The following is a 13,804-nucleotide window of genomic DNA, read 5'->3' as shown; positions in this document are numbered from 1 at the left end:
AGCCATCAAGAGCATCTCAGAGATCATATCTTCTAGCTATGTTCAAGGCTGACTAGAACAAGACAAACAAAGAAGGTCAGACCCTAGAACTCTCATTTATAAATTCCAGCACAAGACTTAACTCAGACCAGATGTGCTGCAGAGCAGCTCCTGTCTCCTCTGAATTACTGGTGGACAGAAGGCCTCCCGCTTTGCAATATCAAAATTTAAACTAGGATCTTGTAGGGACAATTCCCTGGCAGATTGGTGGAACTGATGGTACTCAGTGGACATTCTAGAAAGGGTAGAAGTATCATGGGACCCATCAGTTTCTTGCCTCTTGGGTTTCAGAAACTGGAGGATTAACAGCAGGGTTGGAGAAAGAGATACAGAAAGCTTCCAAGGGACAGAGAAAGGGTTTTAAGACAACTTCAAATCAATCACAAGACAGTAAACACACTGTGTGTGTGCCCAGCACCGTGCCAAACCCTACCTGAGTAGACAGATAGTGGTTATACAAAGACACACCATCTAAGAAGAAAGTCGATGGCTTAACTGAATAATTTCATAGTACCAAAAGTATCTGGCACAACCCACTAATAGTTACTCAGATGATTTCACTACATCACCATCTTTTTTTTTTTTTTTTTAACCTTCTTTCACTTAAGTCTCTGACAAAAAACTTCCCAAGGCTGCACTGATAATTATCCCTAATGAAAGCTTCAGGTTTTTGCTGGTGCTTGCTTATCTGGGGGAAGTTTGGGAAAAATACACCAAAGAGAACAGAAGCAGTCACAGAAAGCCCTAGAATCCCTCAGTTGTGTTTCTTACTGATAATGTTGAGCTGTTCTTTTCAGTGACTGGACAGATAGAGGTGGTGAGAGTCTTGGGAAATGAATGAGAGAAATAAAGAGAGGCTACATTTCACAAGTTCAATATCAAGCATGTGTCCAGTCACCAGCACAAATGGAAGCAACACCCTGAAGGGCAGGAGAAGATTCGGGGGAAGGCTCACCTTGAGAGGCTTCTTCAGGTCAATGTCGGAGTGAATGCTCAGCTCCCTCAGGGCGTCTCCAACCAGGTTGTTTCTGCGGACGTGGAGGACCAGGAAGGGGCTTCTGGCCAGCAGAGGCTCCAGAGTGAGTAGCATGAAGACATTCTGCAGGTTGGCTCCATTGACGGCCACCTGGAATAGCAAAGGCAAAGGACATAGCTCAGAGCACACTGGGACGCGCAGGGCAGCCATCTGTGTGCACGTACCTGAGGGCACTGGGGAGCATGCTGACTGCTTCTCAGTATGCTAGGCCATTATTCCACCCCCCTTTAATCAATTAAATAATAATAATTATTAGAATAACAGTAATAATAATTATTATTGCACCACGGTTATCACTGGGGTTCAGTGTGGGCACTATGAGTTCACATTTTTTGGCTTATTTTCTTCTTTCTATTTTATTTGATAGGACAGAGAGAAACTGAGAGGGGAGGGGAGTTAGAGAGAGAAGGAGAGACCTTCTCTGCAGACCTGATTCGTAATTTGTGAAGTATCCCCTTGCAGGAGGAGAGCAGGCTCGAACCTGGGTCCTTGTATGAGGTAATGTGTATGCTCAACCTGGTGCAGCGACACCACCTGGCCTCTTTTCTGTCTTTTTCCTTCCTTGTTCACTCAGGTGTCACTCAGGCCTCACACTTGTGCAGATTCACTACTCTAGACTGTTTTGTTCATCCAAGTAGAGGGCAGTGGAGGTATAGCTCACTGGGGAGGGCACATGCCTGGACACACATGCAACCCAGGTTCGAGACCCTTACACACCAGGAGAGGTCTGTGGCACTGGTGGCACCTTTCTCCTCCTCTCTCTCTGAATGAAAGGTTGGTCTGGAAAAGGCAAAATCTCACATTGAGAGGCCCCAGATCATAGAGAGAGAGATTCAGAGACAGAGATAAAGGGAGAGACACCACAGCACCAGAGCTGGTCTCTGGTGCCACAAGCAGGGCAAGGCGTACATCCAACCTAAAGAATGGTTCTCTCAGGGAACCATTCTTAGTTTCATCCTAATTACATAGATTTCCTAAAGTATTCACGTTTATAAAACACATGCCTGCCTCCCTCCCTTCCTTCCTTCTTCCTTTTCCCATTGAGGCATTTTATTTGCACTTATGTATTATATCCTAGAAAAAGAACCCCAGAATTTTCCCTTCTGTGTATTTTCATCTTGCTTCTTCATGGTCCATGATGCCAGCTAAGGTTGTCAGTACAGGGAAACCAAACTGATGGGATGGGAGCAGGTTATTCTGCCATTTTTCTAGGTCTTTGACCTGTACATCAAATTCAGAGCTAATCACTCCACACTTGTTTAACCTGCCAGTGAAGTTCATCACAATTTTCCCAGCTCTGTGATCATCAATGATTTCAAATTCGCAATGTAGCCACACTTCATCATCACAATCAGAAACTGGACAATGGCTCTGGAGCACGGTCTAATAAGAGCCTGGCGTTTGCCTCTTTTTTTCCAGCACTGTTGATGCTCTTGAGAGCATCAGCCAGGATGTTCATGCTCACCATTATGGAGGCATGGAAAGATGGCAGAAAGAGGACGGGAAGGGAAAGCACACAGAGTTATCACAAAAGTCTTTATTATCAGAGCCCAAAGTGATGAAATGAAATGGTTTTTGAGCTAACTGACCAATTCCAGGAAGATGATTCAGACCAGGTGATAAAAACTCTTAATAGCTTACAAGAAAAAATATCAGAGAGTAGATAGAAATCCTGACTTCCAGGGGCTGGGTGGTACCGCAGTGGGTTAAGCACACATGGTGTGAAGCGCAAGGACTGGTGTAAGAATCCCAGTTCGAGCCTCCAGTTCCCCACCTGCATGGGAGTCATTTCACAAGTGGTGAAGGAGGTCTGCAGGTGTCTGTCTTTCTCTCCCCTCTACTGTCCCCTCCTCTCTCTATTTCTCTCTGTCCTGTTCAACAACAACAATGGCAGTAACAATAACAACAACAAGGGCAACACAAATGGAAAAAATGGCCTCCAGGAGCAGTGGATTTGTAGTGAAGGCACCGAGCCCCAGCGATAACCCTGGAGGCAGGGGGAAAAAAAAAAAAAAAAAAAACCAGCATCGAAGCCTACTCAATTCTCGTCTATCAGGCGTCAGTAAATGATGGTACATGGACTAAATCTAACCTATTCCTTATTTCTGCAAAGCTTTTGAGCTAAGAATGGTTCTTACATTTTTAAATGGTTGGGAAAAAAACTAAAAGAATAAGATTTCACATGTGAAACAAATCCAAATTTCGGTATAAAGTCTTACTGGAATACCACTGTATTTACAGACTGACCATCCCAATTCCTTCTGCTACAGCACAGTTGAAAAGTGGTAACAGAAAATTATTATGTAGCCTTTTATGATGCTCAAAACCCCCTGACACAAAAGTGCACTCACACATGTACTATATTCAACAAGGGATGGCTGAAAAAAAACTTACAATAGTTCTGTAAATTATAATGGAAGCTGGTCCAAATACATGTTCTCTTACTAGGACAAATTAAAACCATTCCCAATTGTGTAGGAGAAAAGCAACAGTCATGAGAGGAAATGATGTTCGAAGTCTACCTGCATCTGTAGCTCAGCATCTGTCTGGAGCATTTTGGTCTTGGCTTGAGCATCAAAGATGAAAGGGTAGGAACAAAGTGTGACAGTGTCCTAGAATGAAACAAAATGTTGGCCACTTAAAGTGTTCCACAGAGAGTGCTGATGGAAAAAAAAAAAAAAAGTAAGGACAGTTTTAAAAGATCACTTACCTGTATTATAGAAGGTCTGACTTTCTGTGTAAAGAAAAAATAAACATCTCTTACGGGGATTACATAACCATGACTTTTTACAACAATACACATGTAAAAAAAATAAATAACAAAACATACAACCGATCTGATTACTTGGGATGGAACTAACACTATTAGAATAGATGACTTTTGATGGAATAATCCATCCAGATGTCTTGATGGATACAGAGTAAGAATTTAAAAAAAGAAAGAAAATTTAAAACCATTTAAAAGGCTCTTTCAAGGCAACTCCCTAACTCTATTACTTAAAACAACCATCATGCTAGCTCCCCAATCTCATTTTACCATTTACAACCTTGCTTCTCTTTCATAGGGAATCCAGTTCTCAAACAGAACTTTACACACTTGACTTTCAGAGTTTATTTACTGGGAAAAGAGGGGAATGCGATGTGTATCATACTGGTGAGCATAATACATCTCCTCTTACATACACAGTTACTCTAATGAGAAACCAAATACTTAGAAAGCTGTCCCTGGTGAGCACTTTGGCCAGTGTGCAGCCAACAGAAGATACTCCATCAGTGTGTGAACAGAATCTACAAAGGCTTTTCAGGAGGAAATAGCAGGAGTAGAAAAAAAAAAAAACACAAGGAAATATACCTAATTAGGTGTAAGACAGTTTCATTTATGGGGTGGGTGGGTGTGTGGGGAGGACTATCTTTTCCAAAACTTTCTGCTAGGTTATATAACACACATCACCATTAGCTCAAAAAAAGACATCAGCAATCGAGACCATGCTGGGTTTAGACAGGAAAACATGGCTCTAGCTTAAGAGTTCTCTGTGAATCGTTTTTTATAATCCTGCTTTTTTTTGGTCACACTAAACCAAAAAGTAGAAAAACACCTATATGAGCTCCTTCCTTAGCAGAGTGCTACCTCTATAAATTGTCTTTATTTTAAAGGTCGTGGCCAGTGTCGCATTATGCGTTATTGTCCAGGGGGGGCAGGAGAGGAGAGATGCTGGCTTCCTTTTTAAGTGATGCGTCAGTACTCAGGGCAGGCCTGAAGAGGCCTGGTTCGCTGTTGGAAGGAAGGCTTAATAGCAGCTGAAAGGAGAAGTGGGAGCTGGCTGAATCATCTGGGGCTGGTAGGCCTCAGCACAGAGCCCCCCACCAGGCAGCCCACAGCCCCGTAGGCCTCAGAGCAAGTGTTTGGTTTGGGGTTTGATTTCAACAAGACATTCTGGCTCACGCACATGGAGTATGTGAAGCGGATCCATGCTTTATTGATTTCAGAGTTTTGTATGCATTTGACTTGCAAATCTACTTTGGTTTTGTAACTGTCTCAGGGCTGTGAGTGAGAAGTATATGCCCACCTCCTTTTGTATCTGTGGGCATTTCCATGCAATCATTTCAAGGCAATTTTAATTATGATCCACACTGTTTATTCTTTAGAAATCGGGTCCTTTGGGGATTCTGGACTGCTTCCAAAATGCAGCTGCAGACCCAGATGAAGATCTGTTGCTGTGCCTCTGAATTATTATGCCTATGAGCGTTTGGATTTTAATTATGATAATTTAATATCTTTGAATTTTATCTTGTGAATGCTGAATATCTTAGAAGTGATAACAGCACTGCCACCTCCATGCTGTGTGAAATAAATATTAAGACAGCAGTCCTGACTTTGCTCCCCAGCCTAGAAGGATGCATGTGAACTGGGAGGACAGGAGACTGTCCCCCCACAAGAGGTGGCCTGTCTTGACTGATTCAGTCCCCCAAAATGAGTCTAACCAACCTAATGCCATTAAGAGTGCTGGTGGATGACAATTCCAGTGTTCCTGCTGGAAAGGAGGCTGTGAAGTCACCTTAGCTCATGTCTGAAAGTGTAAGAAATGAGACTGTGTCCCCTGGGACACAGTTAGTAGACCTGACAGTGATTACATTTAGTGAAATAAGCAGAGGTGAAAGACAACTACAGGATGGTTTCATTCATATGTGGAATCTCATGAGAAAACTCAAACATATAAACTTGCAAAGAAAAAAAAAATCAGAAGTCAACTGTCTCTAAGGCTTTGTGAGAACTATGGCAATTATTCCTGGGGGTGGTGAGTGTGGTGTAGAACTACTATATATGCCCTGAAATTTTTAAATCTTATAGGGCACTATTAATCACAAATTTAAAAATAGCTTATAGATACAATTAAAACATGGAAGTGGAGGAGAGGAAGAAGGAGGAGGAGGAGGAGGAGGAGGAGAAATGATGATGCAGCAGTGAAGAAGTGTGTAGTCTGGAGCTGGGAGAGTGGTAACCCTGGGGTGTAATTCCCAGCCTATGTCTCCCACACCTGGCTGATGGAGGGAGGAGGGGGCATAATGCCTGTAGCCTCAGGCCTGGGCAATACCAGCAGCAGGTGTCCCTGGACCCACCCCAGGCAAGCCTGGCTGACCAGCACCCTGCAAGGCAGGTACAGAGGCTGGAGTCCAGGGTCTCAGGCCTACATACAATTGGGCCTGCAGGCAGGGCCCTGGGCCTCAGTGACGCAGCAGATATCCACAGACTCATCCCTGGAGAATGTTTCCCTGGCTCTGCCGCACTCATGCTGCCCTCTGCTGGGCTGTGTGCTGCCTGACTTTCCAGTGTGAGGGTTAACAGCTTAATCAAGTCTGAATAAACAGGTCATGGCCATTTCTTTTTTAAAATAAGCAGAAATTGGGAGCCAGGGGGAGGCTCACCCAGTATAGTGCACATGCTACGATGCCCAAGGACTTGGGTTTGAGCCCTCATGTCCAGGGGGAAGCTTCATGAGAAGTGAGGCAGTGCTATAGATGTCTCTCCTTTCTGTCTCTTACTTTCTCTCTCCCTCCCCCATATAGATAGATAGATGATAGATAGATAGATAGATAGATAGATAGATAGATAGATAAATAGATAGATAGATAGATATGCCAGAAACAAGTGCAGTTGTGTAGGCACTAATCCCAATAATAGTGCTGGGGGGGGGGGAGAGAACATGAAAAAATGAAGTAAAATGTTCGGGGCTGGGTGGCAGCATACTTGGTTTGAACTCACATTACCACGCGCAAGGAAGCTGGCTCAAGCCCCTTGTCCCTACCAGCAGGAGGGAAGCATCATGAGTGGTGAGCAGTACTGCAGGTGACTCTCTCCCTCTATCACTTCCCTGCCTCTCAATTTCTTTCTGTCCTCTCAAATATAAGGAAATAAGTTTTAATTTTTTTTAAATTTCAATTTAAAAACTGAGCAGAAATCGGGCTTTTATTTTTTTATTTTACCGCCACCAGGTTATCACTGAGGCTCAGTCCCTGCATGAGGAGTCCACCACTTTCCACAGAGGCTACTTTTCCTTATTTTTCTTTTGTATTAGATAAGACAGAGGTGAGGGGGAGATAAAGAGAGGTAAAGAGAGACACCTGGAGACCTGCTTTACTACTCGTGAAGCTTCCCCTCTTGCAGGTGGAGACCGGGGGCTTGATCCCGGGTCCTTGTGCACAGTAATGTGAGCACTCAACTCAGTGTGCCACCACCTGTCCCTTTAGCCACTTCTGAATATTCTTTGTGCACACTGGAGTCTGCTGCACAAGTGTGTGACACCCCTCTCAGCTCCTTTTACTGATGCTGCCACAGTGTCTCCATCAGCAGGGACATCAAGTGGACAAGAATGGTTTACAGAACGGTCGTTGTTGAGGGCTTGCTGTATGGCAGGTGTCCAGCACTCTGCTAAGCGAGGTCTTCTAGGCTTGCTCTCATTTAAATCTCACAACACTATTAGAATCTGCACTCACAAAGGAGGCCTGTCAGTCTGTAAAAATTAAGTAACTTGGGGCCAGTGTGGAATAACTCACTTGGATGGTGCACTGCTTTGCCACGTGTGTTACCCAGGTTCAAGAATGGCTCCTACTATATTGAAGGAAGCTTCGAAACTGTGGTCTCTTCCACTCTCTCTTTCTACCTACCAAATAAATAAATAAATAAATAAATAAATAAATGACCCTGCCTAAGATCACATCGTGAGGCCAGAGTTGAGATGGGAACCCAGTTCTTTTCAGCGAGAGCATGTGCTCTGAACTATAGACTATGCTGTCTCTGCCCAAGTTTTAAGATATAAAAAACCCATTTACTGTGTTGTTTATATTTCTGTTTACACACACACACACACACACACACACACACACACACTGTGGTTTATATATGTCTGTGTGTGTATATATATATATATATATATATATATATATATATATGTAATACATTTAGCATGTAATACATTTAGCATTTCAGTGAAAATCCAAGATAGCAAGAAATTTACACTTCATCTCTAATAGTATTTTATCTTTCAGGATGAAAGAAAAAAATTCCATGGAGAGCACAAAGGGTTCCACAGTTATCTGATCTAATTATCCAGCCTTCTATAATATCCACCTTCAATAGTGAAGAGGAGCTGAACATCTGGTATTTAAGACCTATATTTGCTTATCAAGTGTTAAGAGAAAGAACCTACAGAAAAAAAAAAACTGTAGAAGCACCTCCATTTAAAGACATCAGGGAAAGTCTGAATTTTACAGTCAGTAAAATGTTTGGTGTCAAGAAGAACTAGGGTTTATTAATATATTTTTATACAACACCAAGTCATAGAAAAGGTAGACCAGAAATCAGAAAAAGTGGTTTTCAGGGGCTGGGTGGTAGTACACCTGGTTCAGGGCATTGTTACCATGCACAAGGACCCCAGTTCATGCCCTCAGTCCCCACCTGCAAGGGAAAAGCTCTGAGAGTGGTGAAGCAGTTTTACCGGTGACTTTATTCTCTCCCTCTCAGTCTTCCCTTCCACCTCAAATTCTCTCTGTCTCCATCCAATAAATGAATAAATTAAAAGTTAAAAAAATTATAGTGAAATGAATTGGCAAAAAAAAACAAGTTTCACTTCTTAAGACTCTGTTTCCTCACCTAGAAACAAAGCCATAGTGGGCCTGTGCCCAATTCACAGGGGCAAGCAGAGCTCACTGCCAGCCTCCATGATCAATCGCCTACATGAACCCACTACCTGAAGACTAGACCCACCACGCATTATTGGGACATATTTTGCTTTTTCCGGATAATCATAAGAGCTTCTACGACCATAGAATTGAGTCTTGACAGGAGTCATTTATCACGGTATTTGACAAAGGACACAATCTTGCTTAAATATGAGAGACATTACTTGAGTGTATGTCACTGGTGTTGCTGAGACTTCACTGCTCCAGGCTGACTTTTTCAGATAAAGAGATAGAGACAAAGACTATGACACGGGAGCTTCCTCCCCGTGCAGTGGGTGCTCGAACCTGGACTGTGCCATGACAAAGCAAAAGCACACTATTAAGTGAGATTATCTTGACAGGCCTAAACAAACCTCTTTGAATGCCATGACCAGAGGGCCAGGCAGTATCACACCTGGATAAGCGCACAAATTACAGGGGTAGGACCCAAGTTCAAGTCCCTGGTCCCCACTGCAGGGGAAGGCTTCACAAGTGGTGAAGCAGGGCTGCAGGTTATCTCTGTCTTTTTCCCTCTCTATCTCCCTCTCCTCACTCTATTTCTCTATCTCTATCCAATAATAAATAAATAAATAAGCAAAATATTTCTTAAAAGTGCCACAACTAGCCTCCAAAAGCACAAGGAAACTACCATCTGATGTGGAAGGTGAGTGTGCTAAGCTGGCCTGGGCTCACTTAAGATGTCTCTGCTGCAGGTGGCTTCATGACAGCCAGCGCCCAAATTATCATTCTGTTTTCTGCCAGCTTTCAGACTGCTATGCAAACACACACCTCATAGACAGGATTATGAAAGGACCTTGTGTCTGTCCAAGCCAGCAGCAGTCAAACTGAGCCACGCTGTAACCGAACCAAGCCAAGCAAGACAGGAGGGCACTTCATAGGCCCTGGATGGCACATCCAACACCCATGAGAGCCAAGTCAGGGGCATGGGGCTTTCCATACACTGAACCTGAACCAGATGTAGTCAGTAGGGCTTCAACAGCTGACATACAAGGACTGAAGTGGGCAGTCAGAAGTGGGGAAACTGGCAAAGATAACAGAAGACCTGAGCTAACTTTAGTAGACTAATGATTAAGACTATGGCCATACTACCCAGAACACGCCTGGTCTTATCTGATCTCAGAAGCTAAGCAGGGTCGGGCTTTGTTACTACTTGGATGGGACACTATTAAAATATGACAAGTCAGCAAATGATCCTTTCCTCAATGTCAAAACCAAGCTGCATGGGGTTGTGGCACATCTGAGACTCATTTGCAGAGCCACCCTAAACCCCAGCCTAGCCTGGCAGCGCCACCCAGGAAGTCAGAGCATGCTACCAGATCTTCCAGGTTCCAAATTCAGCAAGGAAATTCACCTTATCTGTCTTGGAAAAAAAAAAAAAACAACACCTCATCGGTATTAATGACACTCACAGGATTCCAAAATGGGTCTGCAAAATGTTTCATCTTGCAGTAATAAAACTGCACCCGTAACACCACCTCCACTCTTCCTCCTCCCAGGCCCTAGTAAGCATCATTCTCCACTGTTTCTAGTTTGACTACTTTCGGGGCTTTGACTTTTTTCCCCTTTTCCTACCAGGATTATTGATGGTGCTAGGCTGCCAGAGGTCATTTCCTTTCCCCCTTCCTTCCTTTCTTTTCCCTCTCCCCACCTTGACAGAGGGTGAGAGACAGCTAGAAAGACAAAGAGAATGGGAGACACCTAGAGCACTGCTCTACCACTATCCAGCTGCCCCTATGAAGCCCGCCCCCCCTGTCCCCCGGTTTGGCTCAAACCTGGGACCTAGTACACGGTAACATGTACACTCTACTGGGTGAGCCACCACCTGGCCAAGCCATCAACTGACTCCATTTTGATTTTTCTTATATCAGCAACGAATCAGAACTTCTGAGTGAGTAGCTGTTTCTGACACCTTACGACTACTTGTGATTATTCAAAGTCCAAGGCATACAAATGTAAAGTCCTGCCTGACAAAACAGAGACAGTACTAACACACACCAGAAGGGTTAACAAACCAGAGGGCTCAGCTGGGTCTTGTTCATCTTTACCGGAGCTCTGAGAGGGAGACTGAAAGAAACTCTCAGCGCCTGTCCTTACCATGCCTGCCTGATGCAAGAACCACATGAGGTAGTCTTCCTGAATGTCCACGAGACTGGAGATCTCAGGGATGTAAAACGCATCATAGTCTACATGCTTGACTTTAAGGTTTACCTGACAAGGGATAACACAAAGACAGTTAAACCCACACAAGGAGAAGACAGTTTCCTTTCTAACCATGTCAGTAGGACTTTTTACACTCCCCATCCAGTCAACCCTCTCCCCAGGACTTCTCTCCATGTTTACCTTATATAGCTTCTCCAAAAGCTTGAGAGCTGCTGTAATATAATTGTTAAACAGTACAGGGATTAAGAACGTCTTTCTTCCCCTCAGGAGATAAACGACTGCACCTTTATAGAGGTTTACCAGCTTCATGAAATATTTCGGGCATACCTGAGACCACCAATTATCTTTATGAAAAAAAAAAGAAAAAACATATTTCAAACACACAGCCTTGATCAAGTATTTATGTCTTCTGCCTACTGGCTAAAAACTACTTCAGCTAGAAGATGAACATGAGTCTAAAGCACAATTTATCAAACTGACTTTTTAAAAGAATCTATAAAAGCATCTTTGAAGAGAGCAGCAGCTGTACATGAATCCCTGGAGTTTTTCTTAGTATCAGCTTTATCTGATTCCATTTTTCCCTCAAAGACTCATTCAGAAGACTAATCTAGAGTTCAATTCCAAGGGCATTTGTGGACAAGATGCTAAGATACATCCTGTGGGCAGAAGCATTCAGATATCCTAGTCCTTTCAGCTCTCTTCTCAACTTTCACCTAACTTCTGTACCAGGGATGCAAAGGACACTGGGTCCCAGGGCGGCACCAGTATGGTAGCCCTCCTTCCCTCTGATGGGCTCATTCTTTGATACACTGACATTTTCATTTCATCCAAACAATGCCTCCTCTTATACATACAAAAAAAGATTAGAACATAGCTTCGACTTAGGCAGGAAAAAATACAGCCACACTAAAAAAGTCACAGGATGAAACATGATTGCTTTTTTTTTTTTTTTTTAAGAATTGGTGTTTCAGAGTTAAACTCAAGGCCTCATACATGTGACACACACACATATAATAGCACACTAATAGCAATGTGCTATTAGTCACACACATATAATATGTGCTATTAGACACACACATATAATAGCACACTAATAGCAATGTGCTATTAGTCCCAAACATCTGAGATTTCTGAAAATACTCCAGAAAAATAAATAGGTAGTTGACAAGTAGTATAACTCAAACAAAAAGGCTAAACTATGGACCATCTTGGATTTGTGTGACTAACAGCTGCAGTGTTATTTCTATTTTGAGGGGTTATTCTTTTAAATTTGAATCTCCATCATTAGGAGTTTAAAACTAAGTGTAGAGCTCAACACGTTTAGTCTTTCTTTGCACTATCTAAGCTAAAAAAATAAATAAATAAAAATAAAACCCACAAAGTGAAGTCCTGTCAAAAGACTCCACAGCCTACTAAAACACCTGAGAAAATATGTTCCTGAGGCCTTTGCATCTTTAAAAAAATTAAGGGAGGACACATAACTAGTGTTTTCATTCACGTTTCTGTTTCTACATCTTCTGTCAAGGCAGATGCATTATGGGAAAGCCATTCTACCCTCAGACCATGGGTCTCTCGCCTCTTAAGGAGGCCACGCCCGAGGAACATCCGGGCCAGATGGAGCGCAATTACTGAGTTGTAATGAACATCTGAGAAAAGTTACCAGGGAAAATAAAATGAAAGGAAAAAGCCAGGTGACACACTTTCTGCACTTGATTACTAAAAACATCTCAGGCGCCACTCCCATGTAAGACACTCTCCAAATGCACTGAGGAACGGAAGGTTCGTATCTCAGCAAAGTGTCCGGAGCCTGCAAAAATCACTGTGGACTCAACTGCCCTACAAAAGAAAAACAGAACAAACATTCGGTAAGTCTCCATGAGGTCAATGTCTTCCTCTCCGTTTCTGGAGACTTGTGCACCAATAAAACTGTTCAGTCTCACTCCCACCCCCTTAACTAAGCATCAGAGGAAGAGCCAAAGAGGGATAGTCACATTTGAGGCATTATGAGCTACCAGGTAAGAAGAGAAGAGAGAGAGTCTGAGTTAGATACCCTAACTATGTGAGTACTTAAAAGACTAAGAGTCATCTGGCATGACTCCTTTCAATTAGTCTAAATAATAGCTCACTTTGCTCAAATTACAAATATGGCTAGTTAGACATTAATAGCATAGAAAGGTTCAGGATGTTAAGTGGCCACAAATACATCCTCAGGATTTAACCCATTGACAGTCAGAAGTCAGACCAATAAAATCAGAAACACAAAATCACTGGTTCTGAGGTCAGCAAATTCACCTAAGACTTTGCTAGGGTTCGTGTCCAGACGCAGAATGGCCATTGCCAGGGGAATAGTCAGCGTGATGTAGTACTTGGAATCCTGGAGCAAGGGAAACTCAGGGAGGATTAAGTAGATTCTCATTGCTTCCACATCAGGTGGGGAGCTTGACAGCTGAGGAATCAGGCAACTTTCAAAGCTGTTCAAGATCTGCAGGTGAGGAAAGAAGGGTGAGTGATGCAAACCTGGCTAAGGACAAGTTATCTCTAAGCTCACAGGCAACCTGACAGGCCCTTAGTACCCACTCACTTAGTGTATGCCCAGGGCTTACCATGAGCCAGGGGGCTGGGGGAGGTACTCAGGGCACAACGGTGAAAAATCCACAGGTCCTCACCTGTGCAGTTCTTACAATCCAGAGGGATACTGCCTTATAGAAAGGCTGGAGTCAAGAAGAAAGCCCGAGAGGTGGTGCTGTGGATAAAGTGTTGGACCCTCAGGCATGAGATCCTGAGTTCAATCCTTGACAATACATATGTCCACAGAGTGGTGTTCTAGTTCTC

The 13,804-nt window shown here is 43.2% G+C and overlaps 1 protein-coding gene and 1 pseudogene across 7 annotated transcripts in view; both read right to left on the bottom strand.

Annotated features, from left to right (window-relative positions):
- HERC3 (HECT and RLD domain containing E3 ubiquitin protein ligase 3) overlaps positions 1 to 13,804 on the bottom strand; it is a 109,854-nt gene that overhangs the window by 41,866 nt on the left and 54,184 nt on the right. For 6 of the 7 annotated variants that reach the window (XM_060187796.1, XM_060187799.1, XM_060187798.1 and 3 more), the window contains 6 exons: positions 13,265 to 13,454; positions 11,153 to 11,316; positions 10,907 to 11,020; positions 3,786 to 3,809; positions 3,598 to 3,687; positions 995 to 1,165 (listed from right to left, as the gene is read on the bottom strand). In XM_060187796.1, coding sequence (XP_060043779.1) covers positions 995 to 1,165; positions 3,598 to 3,687; positions 3,786 to 3,809; positions 10,907 to 11,020; positions 11,153 to 11,316; positions 13,265 to 13,454 — 753 coding nt within the window. Of the gene's footprint in view, positions 1 to 994; positions 1,166 to 3,597; positions 3,688 to 3,785; positions 3,810 to 10,906; positions 11,021 to 11,152; positions 11,317 to 13,264; positions 13,455 to 13,584; positions 13,716 to 13,804 lie in introns of those variants that run through there. The other variant, XM_060187802.1, reaches the window with a different exon arrangement.
- LOC132537524 (small ribosomal subunit protein uS8-like) lies at positions 2,150 to 3,555 on the bottom strand (annotated as a pseudogene).

This window comes from Erinaceus europaeus, chromosome 3, assembly GCF_950295315.1.
Source record: "Erinaceus europaeus chromosome 3, mEriEur2.1, whole genome shotgun sequence".
In the NCBI taxonomy this organism is placed as follows: Eukaryota; Metazoa; Chordata; class Mammalia; order Eulipotyphla; family Erinaceidae; genus Erinaceus; species Erinaceus europaeus.
Note: the sequence above shows the minus strand (reverse complement) of the source record. Positions and strands in the feature narration are given on the sequence as shown.